Below are 15,717 nucleotides of genomic sequence, written 5' to 3'. Positions count from 1 at the left end.
TTGTGGCTAACTAAATAAGACATGCAAAACAACAACGACGCCATAAAATGGCGGGTCCGGTAGAGGCACAGCTCTGCCACAAAACATCAATTATTTCGCAAAATAATATTTACTTTACGGCCAGAGCTTAATTAAACAATACTGGAACCTTGTACTCAACTTTCCAGAAGAAGGCGAGGCTGAAGGTAACGACATAGCGAAGATGCAAAACGATAAAGTTCACACAAGGGAAAATCCGTCTCAGTAGGGCAGCTACTAAACAAAGGATAAAGACGCGCGTGACGTCATTAGAGCAATGGCGTCCGTTTGTTTACGTCTCGAGTATCAGTAGTAGCCACGAGTGAGATTAGCTGTGGAACGGCTCCCAGCTATTCTCAGCCCTTACACACCGAAGCGTTAACTCTGTTCGGGGTGGAGATAGCTATGTGGCACGACCAGACATGCGTGTCCCCTGTTGTATTACGATGTCTTAAAGGGAAACCTTTGAGATACTCGCTCCAGAAGTTAGAATTCTGTGATAACCTGTGGTTAAATTCTCTGGGAATATCTTAGTAGTCTTATACCCAAGGAAGCTACCAAACAGGAACCTTCCATCAGGACGCCATGGCTTGAGCCCAAAAAACAATTTCCACTATGCTGTGTATCAGGCTGAGAATCCCAGGGTACTCAAGGGGGGTTTGAAAGAGTCAGCTACCCGTCAGTTGGTAGTCTAATAGGAAGGCATGAAATCTCCGTTACTTACTATATATCTTCCTACCATTGTATCAACTATAATTGAGGTAATTTTCACCAAGATTAATGAGTTTTTATTTTCCATAGAATTTTCATATCCCCGGACTATGGTACATGAAGGCTAATGGGTACTAGAGGGTATTACAGTATTACATCTGAAAAACTCTTGAGTACAGTATGGGAGTTGTCATCATTTTTTACAATTTCCATACAGCCTACTAATTAACTTAACTTGTCCACTTTAAAGGCTAGATATTGGTATTTCATGATACTGAATATATGTGTAGTATTTATGGCATTCATTGAATATTTGAGGCTCAGTTTCTTCAGGGTATTCAGATATGTAAAGAAAGAAAAGTGCACAGAATATTCCAACCCATTCAATCTACATGTAGGCATTCTATATTAATTAAATACCAAATATTTTGATAAAGCTATGGTTAATTAGCTACAATTAAATTTACAGTGACTTCATCAAATCAAACTTATTTTTCAAACTATAATTCACTTAAAAGTTATCTTGCTACCAATAGAAAAATTTAAAGTCACTTTCATTTATATCTCCAGCAACAGTATAAGTGCCTCATTCCACTCAACATCTTTAGGTAATTCATGAGGAGTGTCATAAAATGTATCCAAAAATGGAAAAGAGAACAGCAAAATATACATCTAGTCTTACCTGCAAGTGTGTCTATTTGGGCTCCATAAGGTGCTTGCGTCGCTTCAATCGACGATATATTTCTCTCCCTCGCCAACATTTGCTGTAATGGAGTCTTAATTCCTTCCTCATCTAATCTAGCCTTCAACTTAGAACCAATGTTATCGTAGACTTCAACCCCACTGTCAATACTGCCGGCATCACTGCTTGCAAGATCACTAGGGAAGGCAAGAAGTTCTGGGGGAGGAGGTGGAGGAAACTCTTGATCATCCGTCTGGACATCGGGCGGTGAAAACACACTCTGGTCCGTAAGTCCAGGTCTGTATTCAGATTGTCTTGGCTGTTCAGACTGGTAACCTTGTTCATACCCTGGCATTGGTGGTAGATAGCCAAGAGATTGCTGTCTATCATGTTCGTAGTTAAACTGAGCAAGAGGGGAACTAATTGGTGGCGGAGGTGGTTCCAGCTGGTCGCTTGGATCCGTGGTCTGTGAGCTTGTAGTCGTTTTGGGTGCTGAATGATAACCAAGTTGATCTGGCTGAGACCCAGGTTGTCCGGGATGAAAACCTATTTCCTTTGAACGAGAGGATGGTTGCCCGGAGGCCGATACAGGCTGTCCTGGTTGATATTCGCTTCTATCCTGCCAAAGTTGCATTGGCTGAGATGATTCTTCAGCAGGTAAATCTGTCTGGTTACCCTGATGCTGCAGATTTGTTGGTAAACCTGTCTGATTACCTTGGTGTTGTAGATGAGCAGGCCTAACTGGACGATAACCTTTTGGAGCACCAGAATAAGGAATTTGTGTAGAATCAGTTCTGTAGTTTCCTGGTGGAGGAAGCCCTGACACAACTGGCTGTTTACCAGGAACATTTTCCTATAAATAAAAGACAATGGTAAACAAAACTTAGAATTATGATAACCACAAAAATGACAAATAATGAAGGCAATGTCTACAATAAGTGATAGTACAGTACTGTAATGCTGAACTCAAGAAGGAATTTTTACTTTAGCACCTTGCCTATGAAGCCAACAATTATTGAAAATCTGGAAAAAGCAATGCATACAATTTTTTATATCAGGAATAACAATTTTAAATACTTGAAAATTAGAGCATACATAATTCATAAAACATTAACTACTTAGTACATTCTATAGTCATACTGCTGCTATCAAAACAATTATGAATAAGATTTTATGGCTGGACAAGTGTACTAGGTATATTGGTAATGTCCCTGACTAGATTATTTAAAAACCACAAGTAATGGAAAACATAGGCATTGTAAAATTTTGTACAGTAATCATATACCATTTTTGGTTGGAACTTTAGCATTCCTTTTATGATTCTCTATTAACCTGATAACACTGCTCCCACTGTGATGATACATCTTTGTTTTACCACTTTTTTTAGGCCGTACAGAACCCTTTTAACTTCCAAGAATCATTAATGAAGTGTAAGGAATTTTCTTTAATCTTACTTAGTCACTTTAATGCAATTGAAAATATTAAAAAAGAAAATAAAAGTTAGTTTCAAAACCAGAATTTGAAATTGCTGAATGCCAAACACAAATATAGAGAATATTTAATTAGTAGTTTAAGCTTACATTAATGTATTAGAGCTGAATATCTTACTATTACAGAAATATAATCCTGATTTGAAACCAAAATATTGGCTACCCTTATTGTGTATGTGTACCACATTCCAGGAAGCACAATGTAACCAATATCTAATATGGAACTGTGTCTATCCTCAAAGTATCTGTACCGAGGAAACAATCATTATCTTATATGTGTGTGTGGCAAGCTTATTTATTCATAATCACTTGAGTTTTACATTAGCAAAACTCCAGGAAAATTAGAGAGAATTTATTCTAATTCCTTTCATAAGAGTAAATGATATACTTAGTTAGATTCCCTATAATGCAATTACAGTGTACCAGTAAAAAGACTATTTTGTAGGTTGGTAATTACAATTATGTAAAAAAAAAATATATCACCCCAGTTTTCTATACCGACAATCAAAGAGTGAGCGAGCTAGGTTTATTCCTGGCATTCCATGCATCTCTTTTTTTTCTCTGGTATATTCACCAATAACTATGCCTTAGAAATGGTGCTAGAGGAGCATTTCACTGGGCGACACAGGTTCCTCGCCCAGAAATAGATTTTTCCTTCGTCAAAATCCCTTATATGTGCAGTTCAAGATTAATCCACCTTACCTTCTCATAACTACACCACCACAGTAAAAACTTAAGTTACTCAATAAGATCAAATCAAGACATGCAAGTATTATGAAATTAAAAATAAAAAACTTAAAATATTCATATGAAAAAACAAATATTATCGCATAATTCTATAACTTTACCTGTAAGCTAAGATCAGAAAGTTCTGCCGATATTCCCTCAGGTCCTTTTTCTTCTCCTAAAGTATACAGTGGCCTGGAAGTCATACGAGTTCCACCATACGAGACACTTTGGGCGGAGTCTGCTTTTCCAAAAGGCGTGATTCCTCTCTGTTCGCCTACCATCCCTCCAAGGAACTGCTGTCGAAGGCTGGGCATAAGATTACTTCCGCGCCTAGGCTCGCCCGTTATGGGATCAGACCCGACTGTCTGGGTTGTACTATCTACTCCAACATTGTTATTCCTAATGTTGGCAAGGTCTATAGACCCTTTACCATGCAAATCCCCCTCTGGCTGAACATCCGAGTAATAGCCAATGTTCCCGTTAGCATCCAGGTTCCCCAGAGGGGTTCCTATGGGATCCATTTCTGGTACAGACTGCCACTGGAGAGGTTTTGCATACGAAGGTGTAGGCATCCCAGCAATTTCTTGGACTGTGCCTTGCCCGGCCACTTCCGTTTTGATTCGATCCAAGTACGCCAAGAAGTTCTGAAGCTCTTCTGGTGGCAAACTGTCACTTCTTTGAGCTGCATCCATATCATAGAGAGGAACTTGCTGTTCTAACTGACGACGTCGGGCCTTAGCAGCCTGAAATAAGATGGCGGATTAAAATAATCTTAATTTATAAGTATTTGTATAATTTCCAGAAATGTATCTTTAATCTATATAATCATCAAACACAATTTTAGATAATCTATGGAGTAAATGCAAAAACACAAATTTATTTCCAAGGCATTGCCATGTAAAACTTATTTGTCCAAAGGGATAATCTACCCAAAAAATTATAATTGAAATCTAAATTTGTTAAAAAAGTTGATAAAAAATATTTCTTTAATCTATACAAATAGCAAAGGTAAACTGGAATAAGAAATCTAAAATAACGATGTCATAAGTTTTTTTTTTTTTTTTTTTTTTTGAGTATTCTTATTCAATTGCTTAATGTCAGCTTAAATTTCTCTGTTACCTCCAAAACCAAATTCTAATATTGTCACATTATATATACAACAGTTTTAGGATAGTTGATGCACAAGTAATAGTTTTTAAAGAAAGACCACTATACTTATCTTTCACCTTGAATGTTAAGACGACTTATGCTGCAAGCCAAGAGTAAAAGTCATTTTTTTACCTTGAGAGTCATGACAAAGATTGAGTAATTTCTTTCAATTTCTCAACTTGTCAATCATAATCATAAAATACAGAATTCTAATTATCTAATAAGGAAAATCTTACTATCATAATGTATGAGCATGTTTGAGCTTTGTCACAAAGTAAAGTGGAATCTATCCTTACTTCTGAGCCAGCAATGGGTCGTTTATCCGGAGGCAGAAGCTCCATGTAACGAGATGCCAGCGTCTTCTCGACATTTGGAGGGACCCAGTCGAACTTCACATTCTCGGCTTTACCAGTCTCCTCGTTGACAATCTCCAAACTGTTGCCTAAAAGATTCATAATCGTATAATGAGCTTGTTTGTTTAAATATCAATGGTACATATAAATATTCTTTCCTGAAATATTATTATTATTATTATTACCAGCAAAGTTACAACCCTAGTTGGAAAAGCAAGATGCTATAAGCCCAAGGGCTTCAACAGGGAAAAATAGCACAGCGAGGAAAGGAAACAAGGAAATAAATAAACGATATAAGAAGTAATGAACAATTAAAATAAAATATTTTAAAAACATTAAAAACATTAAAACAGATTTGATTTATAAACTATAAAAGGACTTAATCAAGCCTGTTCAACATAAAAACATTCACTAAGTACATTTACAAGGAGTTACATTATTTTCATATTATTATTATTATTACTTGCTAAGCTACAACCCTAGTTATAAAAGAAGGATGCTATAAGGCTCCAACAGGGAAATATAGCCCAGTGAGAAGAGGAAACAAGGAAATAAATAAACCATATGAGAAGTTATGAACAATTAGAAAAAATGACAAACTTATAAGTTTGTATTTTTCCTAACATAAAAACTCTAATTCTTTACTATAGGAGATATTCTAGCACGAGCTGGAAAATACGGCAGAAAACCTTAACAAGGTCGTTAACGACCGGGCCGGTAGTTATCCACTTGTTAGTGGTGGGGGACTGCCGGTCGGTAGCTAATGAATACCTTCAATCGGATTCTAGCTAAGACTATTTTAGGGGGCGGTGACGGAGTGAAGATTTGTGTAAAGAATTCGGGTTTGTACTTTAGGAAAAATACAAACTCTGTTATAAGTTTATCATTTGTTCCTACACTTGATACAAATCCTCAATCTTTACTATAGGAGACTGAGTCTTGAGGCCAGGGTGGTCAAGGAGTTCCCTATTCCTAGGGAAGATAGTCCTCAGACTAGACTCTTGACGAAAAAAAAAAATAAAAAATCTCCCGTTAAACTTTTCTTTGTAGATCCCCATAATCTTGGCAAGACTGAAAGTTTGTAGTTTCGTAGAAACAAATGTTTCAGGATGAAGAGGGTCAGGAACATTCAACTTGGACCCTTTCATACTTAGGATTCCCCCGACCTTGAAAAGGGGAACCCTCGTGACTACGAGTATAACACATACCCTGTGAGAGGAGTCAGATGAGTTTCATACCTTATTTCCATTGATGAGTCCAGCTGAAACTAGCTACAGACTAGGATACCCAGATGGGAGGGAGAAGGAAGTGCAGAAGATAGATGGATGTCCTTCTAAAAACCTAGTGTAACACAGAATCCTCGACCAATGACTACTGTCCCCTGAAAGGGCGTAAGGTAGCTACAGCACCTGTTGACCTGCCACAATAGGCCCTATAGAAAAGGTATTTAGAGACCTATGTGTCACATCGGTTAAATAGTGAGTGGTGAATGTAGATTGACGTTTCCAGACTCCAACTCCTAAGAATTGGGAGACTGAAAAATTTTTCTTAAACGCCAGTGAGGCAGCTACTCCCCTAACTTGATGGGCTTTGGGTTGCGATGCCTCTGGGTCTCCGTGAATGGCTCTCGCAATAACTTTCTTGAGCCAGAAAGAGATGGTGTTGCAAGAGATTCTCTTCTTTACTTTGTTGGTACTGAGGAAGAGATGATGGAGGCGTGGTCTGAAAGGTCTGGTGTGCATCAGGTATTTCCTTAGTGCCCTGACTGGGCACAGTAGCAATTGGTTTGTATCCTGTGTTACCTTATTGAGGCTGGAAAATTGAAATTCTCTAAACCTCTCATCGGCCGATGAAGGATCCTGAGTTTTGGCCACAAAGCCTGGCATGAAGTTGAGCGAGACTTCCCCCCATCCTCTAGAATGGGTGATTTCATAGGACAGACCATGTAGTTCACCGACCCTTTTTGCCAAGGCCAGAGCTACTAGGAAGACGGTCTTAAGGGTTAGGAAGTAGTCAGAGGTCCTATTTAAGGGCTCATAGGGTGGACCCTTCAAGGTACGTAAGACCAGGGACACGTCCCAAGGTGGTGGTCTAATCTCAACTGGGGGGCAAGATCTCTCAAAACCTCGAATCAACAAGGTGATATCTTCTGAGATGGAAAGGTCAACCCTTCTCAGTCTACAGATGAGGCTTAAGGCTGAACGATAGCCTTTAGTTGCCGAGACTGAGAGAAGTTTTTCCTCCCTGAGGTACACAAGGAAGTCTGCCACTAATGGAAGAGAGGGATCGAGTGGAGATAAGCCTCGCCCTCTACACCAAGCTGCAAACACTCTCCATCTTGCTTGGTAAAGGTTTGTGGAAGATTAGCGCAGGTGCCTGGACATGTGCTCAGCCACCTTCCCTGAAAAGCCTCTGCTTCTGAGGAGTGACTGGACAGCCTCCAGGCGTAAAGCTTCAGGAAGGGGATTCTCCCGTGGGGGACACCACTGTGTGGCTGCATCAGCAGAAGGGGTTCTGGAGGAAGAAACCTTGGAACCTGAACCAGCAGGGAAAGAAGGTCTGCGTACCATTCTCTGCTTGACCATGCCGGAGCTATTAGGGTTAGCTTGTAGTTTTGGGAGGTCCTGAGTTTGTTGATCACCCTTCTGAGCAGGCAAAAGGGTGGAAAGGCGTATGCGTCCAGGTTGTCCCAAGACTGTTGAAGGGCGTCCTGGATCGCTGCCTGATGGTCTGGAACTGGGAACCCGTAGCAATTTCGCATTCAGAGAAATGGCGAACAGGTCTATTGTGGGGAAACCCCACAAAGCTATTACTGTCTTCGCTACTTAAGGATCCAAAGACCATTCGCCACTCAACACTTGGTGATGCGTACTCAGTTGATCCGCCACGATATTTCTCCAACCCGGAATAAACCTGGCTGTGAGAGATATGTTGTGACCTTCCGCCCAGTGGCAAATCTGGACCACTAGCAGACAGAGGTCTCTCACCAGAGTACCCCCTTGTTTGTTGATGTACGAGACGGCTGTGGAGTTGTCGCTCATCAGCACCACCTCTCGTCTTTGTAGATCTTTTACAAAGTATTTTAGGCCTTTCCAGGCTGCTAATAATTCCAGGTGATTTATATGGAGAGTTTGTTCTATCGGAGACCAAACTCCTGATTCTAATTTCGGGCCTAGGTGGGAACCCCAGCCCCGTAGCGATGCATCTGAAAAGAGTTTTAACTTCGGACTGGGGCTTTGGAGGGGAATGCCCATTTGGGTATCCTCTCTGGTTGACCACCAATAAAGATCTTGTGTCACCAGAGCTGGAACCTCCACTGACAAGAATGGGGAATCGATCTTATGAGACCAATGGGTCTTCAGATGCCACTGGAGACTTCTCATTCTTGATCTTCCGATTGGAACTAGTTTTTCCAGGGAGGAAAGATGGTCCAGAATTCTCTGCCACAACTTGGCTGTAGGAGGCAGTGGAGACAAGAGTTGGGCGATGGATTGTTCCAGTCTCTAAAATCTGTCTTCCGAAGGGAACACCCTCCCTATCTGGGTGTTGATGGACATACCCAGATAGTTTAAGACTTGGGTTGGAATCAAACAAGACTTCTCTGCATTTACAAGGAACACCAGGTCCTTGCAAAGGTCTAGAAGTCTTCTCAGGTGATCCAGAGCTAGTTCCCTGGACGAGGCCAGGAGTAGCCAATCGTCTAGGTACCTTAGCAGTCGTATCCCATGCTTGTGAGCCCACGAAGAAACTAGTTCAAAAACCCTTGTAAAGACCTGTGGGGCAGTCGAGAGGCCAAAGAATAGGACTTTGAACTTGAAGATTTGACCCTGAACCAGAAAGCGCAGGAATTTCCGGGATGCGCGATGGATCGGCACTTGGAAATATGCGTCTTTTAAGTCCAAAGATGCCATAAAATCTCCTGGATGCACCGCTTGGATCACAGAGGCTGCTGTCTCCATTTTGAATGGAGTTTGCTTCACAAACTGATTCAAGGTAGAGAGATCGATTACTGGTCTCCAACCTCCCGAGGCTTTCTCTACCAGAAAGAGGCAACTGAAAAACCCCATCGAGGTGTTGGAGACTTCTTGTATGGTGCCTTTTAGAAGCATGCTCTGGATCTCCCGAGCTAGGGCTTGCTGTTTCCAGGGATCCCAAGGGACCTGGGAGGACGAGATCGGGGGAGGAATCAGAGGAGGAGGAGAGCCTATGAAGGGGATGCGGTACCCCCAACAAAGCACCTTGATGGTCCATTGCATGGCCCCCATAGCCTTCCACCTGCCCTGCAGGCAACCCCCTATGCACTGTGAGGAGGGGAGCCGTGACCCTATTTCTGTCAAGGGTTCCTCCCTCTGCCTTTAGCCTTGGGAGGAGCCGACTTTCCTCTGCCCATAGGTTCGACTATAAAAGAGGGGCGGCTGAGGCTCTTGGCTGGGAGTGGAGTTGTGGTTGTGGTTTTAGATTGTGGAGTTGCAGTTGTGGTTTTAGGTTGTGGAGTTGGCTGCTGTTGCATTGTGCGAAGGGAGGCAGCCTTTTGCATCGCGGTGTCCTCCGTCTCTTTCCTCCAAGTATCTAAGGCAGAGGAAACTGCCTGTTTAGAAAAGAGGAGAAGTTGCAGAAGGTCCGAGTTTCTCAAATCTGATTTCTCAGCCTTACCGATGCTCGTATGAAGTCTGGAAACTACTGATCCCCTTCTTTTGAGGATCCAACTGCCCCACATAGTTGCAGTTGTGGCAGTTAGGAAGTCCATGGTCTTGGCCCCAGCAGCTAAGACTTCCTGTAGGGACTGCATGGAGTTTTGGTTAAGTCTTTGTGACTCGCTAGGTAGCCGACTGTGCCGGACCACGTGTCAAACCAGGATAATGCCTCCAGAAAGGACATTAAAGCTGCTTCTATTGCTGAGGCTTCTGTGGCAGTGAAGGAGACTGGGAGAGAAGAGAGTCTCTCTGAAGAGCAGCCAGGTGTGAGCCTCGCTGTGACGGGATCCAGGGTCAGAGGAGAAGGGTTGGCGTCTGACCTTTTTAAAAGCGCTTTTGCCACGAAAACGGGAATTGTAGAAGTTTATGGGATCCTTGCGACTTCAAGGAACCCATTTCCCCCGAGACCGCCTGCAAGACCTTCCTCAGACGTCCTGCAGTGTGAATAGACCAGGAAGTTTGATTGTGGTCTTAGGGTTTGGTGGAGGACGACATAGTCTGTCTAAAGCTGGAGCGTCGGGATGTCGAGGCGACAGATGTAGATCGTCGAGGCCTGAGATATTACACACAGTTCTTAAAGCCCTCAGATAGGAGGACTCTAAGTCCTTTGATGGTTGCTCTTCCGAGGAATCTTCCGGTTGCGCTAATTCCTCGCGAGGAAGGGCGATAGAAGTCAGAGTGTCTGGAGGTAACGGCGAAGTAGGAGACTCTTGCAGTAGTTCCAAGGAAAGGCTGAGAGCTGGATAATGGCACCGCGGGCGCCTGACATTGCCTGGAAGACGATGGTCTAGGCGTAGGTGACCGAATTATCGGTAGTGTCTTAGTAAGATTCGTAGAGATTCCTCTTTTTGAAGGGTCTGAAGAACGAGTTAGAAGAGGTTACATTGATTGGCGATCTGGCCTTTTCCCTCTGCTCTCAACCGAGGAGAAGAAGGGTTGAACCCCTGCGTCTTCTTCCGAGGTTCTCGTGAGGCTCGTATTCTGTAACTCATTAGGGAGCAAGGGAACCGGAGCTGTCCTGTCTGAAACACGAGGGCGAGGTGATTGACCCCGCGCGGATATGCCCGGAGACTTGCGCGATCGGGAGGTTGAAGGACGGGAGCGCTCTCTCTCTGATGATACGTAGCAACGGTGAGGAGAAGTACTCTTTCTCCCTTTCCTAGAGCGATCTGAGATCCTCATACTAATCTGTGAAGGAGAGGGATCGCACTTTTCCCTTGTCCGCGCTCCGGGCACGATTAGATGAAAAATTGTGGGAAGAGCTTTTCCAACGGGAGTGCTTATTACGCTTTGGAGAACTCTCTTGTGACGAAGAGAAAGAACGTATCGTAGCGCTCTTTTTCTTAAAGCGCCTAGAGCACATAGATGATCCCTCACGAGAGGAAGTCGATAACGAGGCAGAACGATGACGCGAGGAAGCGCTCTTCTTATGTTTATGATGAGAGCACTTATAGTCTCTCGGCGAGACATTTCATAAAGAGATAGAAGGCGAGGAAGAGCGAGAATGATGATATCTCTTTCTATGTCGCCTGTCTCTCCGACGAGAACGTCTGGGCGAAGGAGAGTGAGCTCTCCTTTTCCTCTTCTCTCTCTCCCTCCTAGCCTCCGAAGAGGGCGAGTACGATGATGATGATGATGATGATGATGATGATGATGATGATGATGATGATGATGATGATGATGATGATGATGAGGAGGAGGAGGAGGAGGAGGAGGAGGAGGAGGTACTGCAATGTTTGCACTTGCGACGTTGTAGTTTTGTAGAAGTGCAAGCGTGGTGCGAAGTAGGAGCCGCCGGAGCTGAAGTTACTACTATATCTCTACTGAAACTTCTGCGGGCGCATACTGAGTTGATGGGAGGTAGGCGAGGTCCGGAACTCCCGAGGGCTCCAAAACAGAAGGGACCTGAGGTAAAACTGTGCGTGAGGAACTGGTTCCACACTTCCTCTGAAGGAGAACCAGGAAGTCCAAAGGCAGGCCATACCGCTCGTACATGATCTGGAATGGAAGCGGTAATAGAGTCATTCCCCGTGGCGGAAAAATTTGTCCCAGTGGGGGGGGCAACGTGATCCGCCTGACCAGGGGGAATGGGGGTTAAGTCAATGGTGCCGCTCTTCCTTGACTTCCCCCCGGAAGATGGAGGTAAAGAAGAGTCTGAAGGGAGAGATCGAGAGGCCGAAGAAGAGGCCCGAGACTCCTTACCTTTCGACGGCGAACCTGGATGTAACGAATCCTTTTTGGATTTCTTCTTCTTCCTCTTCACTAACTTTTCCCACTGAGAGGGCGACCATTCTCTACATACTTGGCAGGGGGAGCCTTCAGAACACCTATGACCTCTGCACGAAGAGCATAGGGAATGAGGATCCAAATCCGGTGGTGACATAAATGTGCCACATGATTTCGGGGGAACCCCGGGACACTTCCTCATAATAGAGGACATCACATCTAACGAAGAAAAAAGAAAGAGAGTTAATCAAAAACACAATAAAGAAAGGCTAGTCTGCCAGTCAAACAAAAGAAGGAGCAGCGGTGTTACCACTGCGACGGCTAGAATAACTACCAGCCCAGTCGTTAACGACCTTGTTAAGGTTTTCTGTTGTATTTTCCAGCTCGCGCTAGAATATCTCCTATAGTAAAGAATGAGGGTTTGTATCAAGTGTAGGAACAAAAACATTTTAAGAACAGTAACAATATCAAAATAATCTTTCATATATATACTGTACAGTACTATAAAAACTTTGAAAAACAAGAGGTAGAGAAATAAGATAGAATAGTGTGCCGAGTGTACCCTCAAGCAAGAGAACTCTAACCCAAGACAGTGTAAGACCATGGTGCAAAGGCTATGGCACTACTAAAGTGATGAATCCAACAGGATCTAGAGGACTTCTGTTTGTGAAAGAATACATTGAAAGAAATTTGTACTGGTGGAAACCCACAAAAGCTAATGTGTTGAGGAAAAAATTTCAAATTAAGACTCGTTCAATAGTAATCTGCTGCCATCCCTACTTAATATAAATTAGGGAATAAAAGAAAATGCTAACCATGACAATATTCTAGTTCCTCTTTCTCTGTTCGTGCTGGTCGGTCGAACAGTTTTCCAATGACAATCTGTCCGATATCCTCGTCGTCATCTTCAACTTCATGGTCATCTTTCCCACACCTGCAGTTCATGCATATTTTTCTGAAAAAAAAAAAAAATTGGTAATAAAGGACTGAATACTCTTTGCTTAAATATGTATCAATAAAATTGAACATTCATATACAATACATGAATCTCATTACCTTTATTTCATAAATACACAAACTCTTAAATGTTTTGTAATGGTAATTACTGAACCATTTATAACACCTAACGTCAGAATTGAATAAAAAAAATCAATGCACTAATACGCAATGAAAACTAGAAATAATTGGTAATTTGATTCCTTTTTTTTTAAATGGCACAAAATTAGTTGAAAAAGTATTATTAATGGGGTACATGACAACATTTCCTCTGATCTCATGTGATAGCTGGTGAAGGGTACCATTCACTGGCTGCATGACTGAGTACTGTATATGCTTATAACTGAGGTTGTATTTATGAATGGTTGGTTAGAGATCATCCTGTATGTGTAGATTCCCAGATTGGTACTCTAGGAAAGGGTTATTACATTGATATGACAGCTGTGAATGCAATAATCCCCTTTGTCAGTGCATCCACCTGATAGACTGCCACTGTACGTTTTTTTGCCTGGTATTGCAAGCAGGTGTGGTATCGTACAAGCACATTTTTTACTGAATCTCAAATCATAATAAACCAATCTGTAACGTCCCTGACTGCTGAATGCCAGAACAACTCGTTAGTTTCTTTGGTCGCTGCAACCTCACCAACTTTGTGAGCTAAGGATGGGGCATTTGGGAGAGCCTATAGATCTATCTACTGAGTCATCAGTAGCCAATGTTTGGCCCTCCTTGGTCCTAGCTTGGGTGGAGAGGGGGCTTGGGCAGTGATCATAAGTATACTGTAAATGGTCAGTCTCTAGGGTACTGTCATGCTTGATAGGGCAACGTCACTGTCCCTTGCCTCTGCCATTCATGAGCAGCCTTTAAATCTTTAAACACTGCCAATGGAACACAAGAAGAGATAAGATACGGAATGAGGTAATTAGGGGTACCACAGGAGTTAGAAAACTTTCAGATAAGATCCAAGAAAGTAGACTGAGGTGGTATGGCCATGTCATGAGAAGAGATGAACAGTATATTGGGAGGAGAGTGATGGAAATGGAGGTACAGGGAACGAGAAGGAGAGGGAGACCAAAGCGAAGGTGGATGGACTGTATCAAGGATGACCTTCGATCAAAGGAATCAACCGGTGATGAGGTGTGGGACAGAGCCAGAGGTAGATGGAGAAAGCTGACCAGAAACATCGACACCGCATAGAAGTGGAAAAAGAAGAAAAAGAAGAAGAAGATGATTGGAACATTGGAAGTGAATGGTTGATATAGTATCTAGGATGAAACAAAATGAATGATAGTATGATGGTAAGAGGTGAAACATAGAATATGTAAGGCAATAAGTGATGCTAGATATGTGCTAATTATTGGTAATTAATTCAAACTGTCCGTGGAATCTGAGGTAAGAATGACTGGCATGAAGTGAAAGCGAAAATGCATGTTGAATATGAAAGAAGAAAAATGTAAAAGCTATGATGCACTATAACGTAGTGTACATAGTAGTAATAATTGATAGGCAATAGTGGTAGAAAGGTGGGTGTAAGTGAAAGAATGTATAATTTTATTTTAGGGCTCAGGCCATGTCGCCCTGATGGAAGTTCCTTCTTAGTAGTTCCTAGGTTATATTTAAGTAGTTAAATATAACCTAGGAAGCTATTAAGAAGGAACTTCCATTAGGACGACATGGCTACCTCACCCAAAAAACGGATTTTGAGCGTGAGATAGCCATGGCGTCCTGATGGACCCTCCCTGCTACTTCGTCCAGTTTTTCAGGTCCCACCCTGCTCTGCTGTATCATGGCGATCGGCAAGCAACTGGCTTCAGGATGACGACGGACGTGACGTCATTTAGCAATGGCGCCCGTTTGTTTACGTCTCGAGTACCAAAATTAGCCACGAACGAGATTAGCTGTGGAACGGCTCCCAGCTATTCTCCGCCCCTACACACCGAAGTGTTAACTCTGTTTGGGGTGTAGATAGCTATGTGGCGCGTTAATACATGCGTCCCCTGTTGATATACGATGTCTTAAAAGGGAAACCTTTAGGATACTCGCTCCAGAAGTTAGAATTCTGTGATAACCTGTGGTTAAATTCTCTGGGAATATTTAGTAGTGCTATACCCAAGGAAGCTACCAAAAAGGAACCTTCCATCAGAACGCCATGGCTTGAGCCCAAAAATAGATTTTTCGCTTCGCTCAAAATCCGTTCTTTAGGTGGTTTATCAAGTGGGAAGAACGAACAATGAAAAGACATTGAAAAGAGGGCATATATTAGCTCAATCTATGAGGAAGATGGTAGAGGAAGATTAGTCCTACAGAAAGTTACAAAAAAAATGTGAAATAGGTTTTGAGAAGTAGTTCTCTGATGTTCAATAATAATATGAATTCATACATATTTGGGATGAACAGAGAGGTGTATAAAAAGTTAAAAAAGTTAAAGTTGCGGGTTTTAGGTCTCCACAGAGACGATTTACATCGTCCTCCTCGGGCGACCATTAGCCAGCAGGGACTATCACTAGTCCCCTCTAACCTCCCCCCCAGGCGCCACATGGGAGTACCCCCCGGTAGAAGGTCTCGCAGTATTCGCGTCCCTGGCGGGGACCGAACTCGGGACCTCTATAATAGAAATCCGCGACGCTACCAACCTTGCTATCCGGGAGCTACATCGCTTAGGAGCGGAG

General features: G+C 42.7%; 1 protein-coding gene across 3 annotated transcripts in view; it reads right to left on the bottom strand.

Annotated features, from left to right (window-relative positions):
- Window positions 1-13,010, bottom strand: part of LOC137621415 (uncharacterized) — a 39,436-nt gene extending 26,426 nt beyond the window's left edge. For all 3 annotated transcript variants that reach the window (XR_011040208.1, XR_011040209.1, XM_068351715.1), the window contains exons 1-4: window positions 12,868-13,010; window positions 5,076-5,221; window positions 3,750-4,373; window positions 1,412-2,264 (exon numbers count right to left, since the gene is read on the bottom strand). Coding sequence is in view for 1 of the 3 variants with exons in the window: in XM_068351715.1 (XP_068207816.1) it covers window positions 1,412-2,264; window positions 3,750-4,373; window positions 5,076-5,221; window positions 12,868-12,997 (1,753 nt within the window). In the remaining 2 variants the exon portion in view is untranslated. The remainder of the gene's footprint in view (window positions 1-1,411; window positions 2,265-3,749; window positions 4,374-5,075; window positions 5,222-12,867) is intronic.
- Between the last annotated feature and the right edge of the window lie 2,707 nt (window positions 13,011-15,717).

Source organism: Palaemon carinicauda, chromosome 28 (genome assembly GCF_036898095.1).
Source record: "Palaemon carinicauda isolate YSFRI2023 chromosome 28, ASM3689809v2, whole genome shotgun sequence".
Classification (NCBI taxonomy): domain Eukaryota; kingdom Metazoa; phylum Arthropoda; class Malacostraca; order Decapoda; family Palaemonidae; genus Palaemon; species Palaemon carinicauda.
This window is presented reverse-complemented; position numbering and strand designations above follow the sequence as displayed.